Below are 6,471 nucleotides of genomic sequence, written 5' to 3'. Positions count from 1 at the left end.
CAGAGTAGACTAGAGTTGACCAGAGTAGACTAGAGTTGACCAGAGTAGACTAGAGTTGACCAGAGTAGACTAGAGTATACTAGAGTAGACTGGAGTTGACCAGAGTAGACTAGAGTTTACCAGAGTAGACTAGAGTTGACCAGAGTAGACTAGAGTTGACCAGAGTAGACTAGAGTTGACTAGAGTAGACTAGAGTATACTAGAGTAGACTAGAGTTGACCAGAGTAGACTAGAGTTTACCAGAGTAGACTAGAGTTGACCAGAGTTGACTAGAGTTGACTAGAGTTGACTAGAGTTGACTAGAGTTGACTAGAGTTGACTAGAGTTGACTAGAGTTGACTAGAGTTGACTAGAGTTTACCAGAGTAGACCAGAGTAGACCAGAGTTGACCAGAGTTGACTAGAGTTGACTAGAGTTGACTAGAGTAGACTAGAGTTGACTAGAGTTGACTAGAGTTGACTAGAGTAGACTAGAGTTGACTAGAGTTGACTAGAGTTGACTAGAGTTGACCAGAGTTGACTAGAGTATACTAGAGTTTACCAGAGTATACTAGAGTTTACCAGAGTATAGTAGAGCTGACCAGAGTTGACCAGACTTTACTAGAGTATACTAGAGTTGACCAGAGTTTACTAGAGATGACCAATGTATTCTAGAGTATACTAGAGTATACTAGAAATGACCAGAGTTTACTAGAGATGACCAGAGTATTCTAGTTTACTAGTATATTCTGTACATCTATATCTTTGCTGTGTTGTGGCTTTACAAGGTCGGCCTATACACTACAAGCACTTAGATCTTTATTCAACTAAAGGATTTGTTTTAATGTTCATGTATTTATGTCATATTTAATATAGGTTTTTATTTGGTTTTAAGCAGAGCTTCACTATTTTGGAATAGGATGAAATCTCAGATCAGTTGTTTGGGACTGTACTTCATATTTGCTATCCACTTTCTTTCCTTCCTCCATATTGTACTGCATTACCTATCAATGTAGAGACTCGGTGCACACAAAATAAATACAATATGTATTTTATTTCATATAATTCAGCCAGCGCCATAACTACATTACCCATGAAGCTCTGCGTGTCTCTATTATATTCCAGGGTCTACATGTGAGCAGCCCTTCGTCCCAGTGAATGGGGAGTTCTCCTGTTCAGAAGAGGAGGACGGGGTCAACTGTACTCTGTACTGTAAAGACGGATACAGCTTCACACAGCAGGCCGACCACAGCTACTTCTGTGCTAACAACGGAGTGTGGGAGCCGCCACACTTGCCCGACAGACCCGACTGCTCCTGTGAGTGACCTTAGTCATAGGCTGCATCCTAAATGGAACCCTATTCACTATTTAGTGCACTACTTTGAACCCTGGTCTTTGGGTATGGGTGCCATTTGGGACACATTCCTATAGTACATTTTCTTTGACAGTTTTTTTTTCATCACTTTGGTGCAATTTTCACAAGTATGTGGTCAATTTTCACAACTCAGTACAAAACTCTTGTCAGATAATCAAAAAGGCAGTTGTTTCAAAACTCTAAGCACATTTTCAATTGACTAAGCTAACATATGGAATTGTTATAAGATAATCATACCATGGATCATTTAGCTATTTGATTTTGAATTTTAGGAATTTTAGGTATAAAAAATATATAAATTCAAATTATTTGATAAATTATTGAATTTGGCCTTTACTATAGCCCATAGAAATGCATTGAACAGCACATTCATGAATGGCAAAAAAGACAGTCAAAAAATGTATCATAAGGAATAAGGATTTGAAGTGTCTCTCCTATATCTAGGGGCTATAAGAAAGCTCAGGAAATATGGGACAAAGCACCTCCATAATACCATTCGTTTGTATGGGTTACCTTCAGACGAGTCCCGTGACACTTGTGGGGGTCGTAGAACAAAATGGAAAACAACAGCGGGTTTGTGAGAGTCACCCCTCTTCATATTAGTTTGCAGCTCAAACGGTTTGGACGCTACAGACAGAAGTTGGCACATCAGCGTTACCGACTTCAGACGAGTCCCATTTGATGGGGATTTTTTATTACCTTACTTAGATTGATACACGGGTATCAAGGATTAAAATACATTTTACTATTACTTAACCCGACTGCTCTTAATTGATGATCACATTAAACGTTTGCTAAACCTATAGATTTTACATGTGAACTGGTTTAACTACTACATATTTTGAAAACTACATAATGAAAATGTATCTGCAAAGTAGAAACATAAAAGTATACTGAACAAAATATAATGTATATGTGCTGAAATTAAAGATCCCAGAAATGTTCCATACCCACTAAAAGCATATTTCTCTAAAATGTTGTGCATAAATTTATTTACATCCCTTTTAGTGAGCATTTCTCATTTGCCTAGATAATTCATAATCCACCTGACAGGTGTGGCATATCATGAAACTGATTAAACAGCTTGATCATTACACAGGTGCACCTTGTGCTGGGGGCAATAAAAGGCAACTTCAGCATGAAAATGCACAGCCCCATGTCACAAGGATCTGTACACAATTCCTGGAAGCTGGAATTCCATGGCCTGCATACGCATCAGAAATGTCACCCATTGAGCATGTTTGGGATGCTCTGGATTGACGTGTACGACAACGTGTTCCAGGAGCCGCCAATATCCAGCAACTTCGCACAGCCATTGAAAAGGAGTGGGACAACATTCCACAGGCCACAACAGCCTGATCAACGCTATGCAAAGGAGATGTGACACACTGCATTAGGCAAATGGTGGTCACACCAGATACTGACTGGTTTTCTGATCCACGTATCCATGACCAACAGATGCATATCTGTATTCCCAGTCGTGAAATCCATAGATTAGGGCCGAATGAATTCATTTACATTGAACGATTTCTTTATATGAACTGTAACTCAGTAAAATCTCAGAAATTGTTGCATGTTGAGTTTATATTTTTGTTCAGTATATGATATATACTCGAATGTACTACTATGATGATGAGTATTATGATTTTACTTCACAGTAAGTTTCAAAAACATCTGATATTGACAAGATCAGCGATGTACGGTATGTAACAAATACATTTGAATCAAAGTTTATTGGTCGCGTACAGAGATTAGCAGATGGTACAGCAGGTGTAGCGAAATGCTTGTGTTTCTAGCTCCTACAGTGCAGTATTACAATATCAATACAATACAATACCAATATGCAAATAATCCAGAAAGTCCAAAACAAGAAATAAATGCATCCCCTATGAAGTAAACATGCCATGTTCTTATGAACTGAGCCACATACAGGACAACTACAAAACACAAGTGCAATATAATACTTTAAAATACAATACACGATTATAATAAAGCTGGAAGATGTATGATTGCCATCCCCATGAGCGTATCACCCTACTTCAGGCCATGGATGAGATATGCAATGACGTCATACCTACAGTATGTCAGGCTTGGATTCGCCGTGCCAAAAGGTTTATCCCCAGGTGCATGAACAATGAGGACATTTACTGTGATGTCAATGAGAAGCTAAAGTATGACCAATGAGAACATTTACTGCGATTTCGATGAGAACATATGGCCAACTGCTTAAGACAGACTTAATGCAAACTAGTGGCTGCTAAACATTATGTTTCTTTAATTTCTTTCATTTGATTACATTATGAAAGATGTCTTCAATGATCACATCTTTGTCTTCAATGATCACACCTATAAATTGATACATTTTAATGGGTAGTGCAAGTGTATTGCCTAATGTGAAAACAGTGTAATGTATTGTAATTTACAGTACTGTTGCAAACTACATTCAAAGGGCAATTTTGAATCATGTCTCTTAAATTTGCTATTGGATTAACTGGTTGTTAAAATGACTTAATATGGAAGATGTCATTATATTGTGTTTTGGTGATTAAACCAATGTACTCATTAAATTTCACAGTAAACTTTTATTTGGGGTTAAGATGTCGTCAAACAAAAGGAATGCACAATAAAAGGTTTTAAATGTAAGACTGGCTGGTTTACAAGTGTTACCAGTTTGGAGTTTTGTACAAAGAGTTTTGAAAATTCACCACATGATTGTGAAAATAGTACCAGTGATAAAAAATGTCATATTTAGTCGCATCCTCTCTTTCCACCTCTTAAATTACAGTTACAGTCTACAGTAGCTGTACATGCATGCTTTTCATTATTGAAATGAAATAATGTGTGTGCGTGTGTTTGCATGTCTGTGTTTGTGTGTGTTTGTGTGTGTTTGTGTTTGTGTTTGTGTGTGTGTGTGTGTGTGTCCTGTCCCTCTATCCCAGTGAACCGTATTGCCAACCATGGGTTTAAGCCCTTTGAGATGCTGTTCAAAGCTTCTCGCTGTGATGACCTGGACCTGATCAAGTCCTTCACTGGGGAGTTCAGCACTAAACTAGGAGACATGGTGAGAACACAGGAGTACACACACACACACACACACACACACACACACACACACACACACACACACACACACACACACACACACACACACACACACACACACAAACACACACACACACACACACACATATTTCCTTTCTCTCTCAACTGTATCCATAGCTCCCGACCATCTGCAGTAATGATGATGTTGCCTGCAAGTTAGATGTGATGTCACAGGGCCACTGTCTGGAGTACAACTACGACTATGAGAATGGATTCGCCATCGGTAAGACCTTTTCAATTACTATTGGGCAAGGACTTTTCCCTGACCATGTGATCATGTGACCTTGTTATAGGTTGTACGAACGGCTCAGATTTTTTATTCCTGGACAGGTCATGTTGCCTGTAAAAACTCCTTGCCCCAACTATAAGACTGTACTGTACAAGCAGTAGAGCCTCGACATGAATGTATTTGCCCTATAACCCCCCCTCTCCCCCCTCTTCCTTCCCCCCTTCCCCTCTCTCCCTCTCTCTCCCCTCTCCGTACCCCTCACTCTCTTTCCCTCCCCCCTCCCTCCCTTCCCTCTTCTTCCCCTCTGTCTCCCCTCTCCCTACACCTCCCCCTCTTTCCCTCCCCCCTCCCTCCCTTCCCTCTTCCTATCCCTCCCTCCCCTCTGCCTCCCCTTTGTCTCCCCTCTGCCTCCCCTCTGTCTCCCCTCTGTCTTCTCTCTGCCTCCCCTCTGTCTCATCCTCTGCCTCCCGTCTCCTAGGTCCAGGAGGATGGGCCAGTAACTGGGGACCCCAGAGTGGTCAGGACTATGCCTACTTCGATACAGGCTTTGCCACGGACAGCCAGAGAACTCCTATGCAACAGGACAGTACCGGCAGGACGGGAACCTCCCATTACCGCGCCAAGAGGCACCGTAAGATCACCGGCCCCACCAGAGACCAAAAGATACAGATCTTCTTCAACATCACAGGTAGCTATGGTAGAGGGACTGTCATCATACCCGTGTTAACACACTCATGTTCATGTTACTAAGCATATGACAGTATGCCGGTATATTTTGTTTATTTTGATCTGTTCCATCAAACGAGCACCTGGCAAGTTTCTTTGGATGTGCTCACATAATGCCTGATGGACGTACACTTTACTGCCCATTGGGAAGCACTTGGCTACCTAATAAAGTTGTTTCAGACCAGGGTAGGTGATTGATTGATAATTATATTCATTATGGGAGTCTGGGAGTGAAGTCTTTGGCCAATCAATTACGTTAATTGATCATTTAACTACCAGATAATTGGCCTTAGAGGGTCGGAATTGCATAGCCATTGAATAGCCCTGGCCTAGAGGGGAGTAGGGACGGATTTAGAATTGAGTGTTAGTTGTTGTTGTTGTCGTTCGAGTCCCGTCCTTTGAGCTGTGCCCATTCTCCCAGCAAGCATCCCGTTGCCCTCGTCCAGGAACGACTCAGTGGAGGTAGCCAATCAGAAGCGCCTGTTGCGGACCCTGGAGCAGCTGACCAATCGACTGAAGCGGACGCTGGCCAAGCAGCCTCTGTCGTCATATCACGTGTCTTCGGAGATGATTGTGGTGGCTGACCCCAAGTCCTTGGAGAGCAAGAGGGCCTCTCTGTTCTGCCGACCTGGGTCTGTACTGAAGGGGAGGATGTGTGGTGAGTAGTGGGCCCTGAGATACACACAGTAACAGTATATATCTTTAGCGTGGTCTCCAGTTTCACAGTGTCCACATACGGTATTAATGAATTAATTAATGAATTAATTAATGGATTGATGGATGGATGGATGAACTAATTAACGGATGGATTCATTAATGAATGAATGAGTGTCCATATGGGTTGCTGTGTGCCTCAGTCCAGTGTCCGGTGGGGATCTACTACTATCTAGTTATGTATGGTAATGTGTAAATATGTCTGGCTATGTGTGGAAATATGTAAATATGTCTGGCTTTGTGTGTAAATATGTAAATATGTCTGGCTATGTGTGGAAATATGTAAATATGTCTGGCTTTGTGTGGAAATATGTCAATATGTCTGGCTATGTGTGGAAATGTGTAAA

The 6,471-nt window shown here is 41.3% G+C and overlaps 1 protein-coding gene across 1 annotated transcript in view; it reads left to right on the top strand.

Moving 5' to 3' along the window:
• Positions 1–898: 898 nt before the first annotated feature.
• Positions 899–6,471, top strand: part of LOC120030287 (sushi, von Willebrand factor type A, EGF and pentraxin domain-containing protein 1-like) — a 93,560-nt gene continuing 87,987 nt past the window's right edge. The window contains exons 1-6 of the mRNA XM_038975623.1: positions 899–917; positions 1,104–1,295; positions 4,293–4,414; positions 4,573–4,678; positions 5,163–5,372; positions 5,832–6,068. Coding sequence (XP_038831551.1) covers positions 899–917; positions 1,104–1,295; positions 4,293–4,414; positions 4,573–4,678; positions 5,163–5,372; positions 5,832–6,068 — 886 coding nt within the window. The remainder of the gene's footprint in view (positions 918–1,103; positions 1,296–4,292; positions 4,415–4,572; positions 4,679–5,162; positions 5,373–5,831; positions 6,069–6,471) is intronic.

This window comes from Salvelinus namaycush, chromosome 36 (genome assembly GCF_016432855.1).
Source record: "Salvelinus namaycush isolate Seneca chromosome 36, SaNama_1.0, whole genome shotgun sequence".
Classification (NCBI taxonomy): Eukaryota; Metazoa; Chordata; class Actinopteri; order Salmoniformes; family Salmonidae; genus Salvelinus; species Salvelinus namaycush.
Note: the sequence above shows the minus strand (reverse complement) of the source record. Positions and strands in the feature narration are given on the sequence as shown.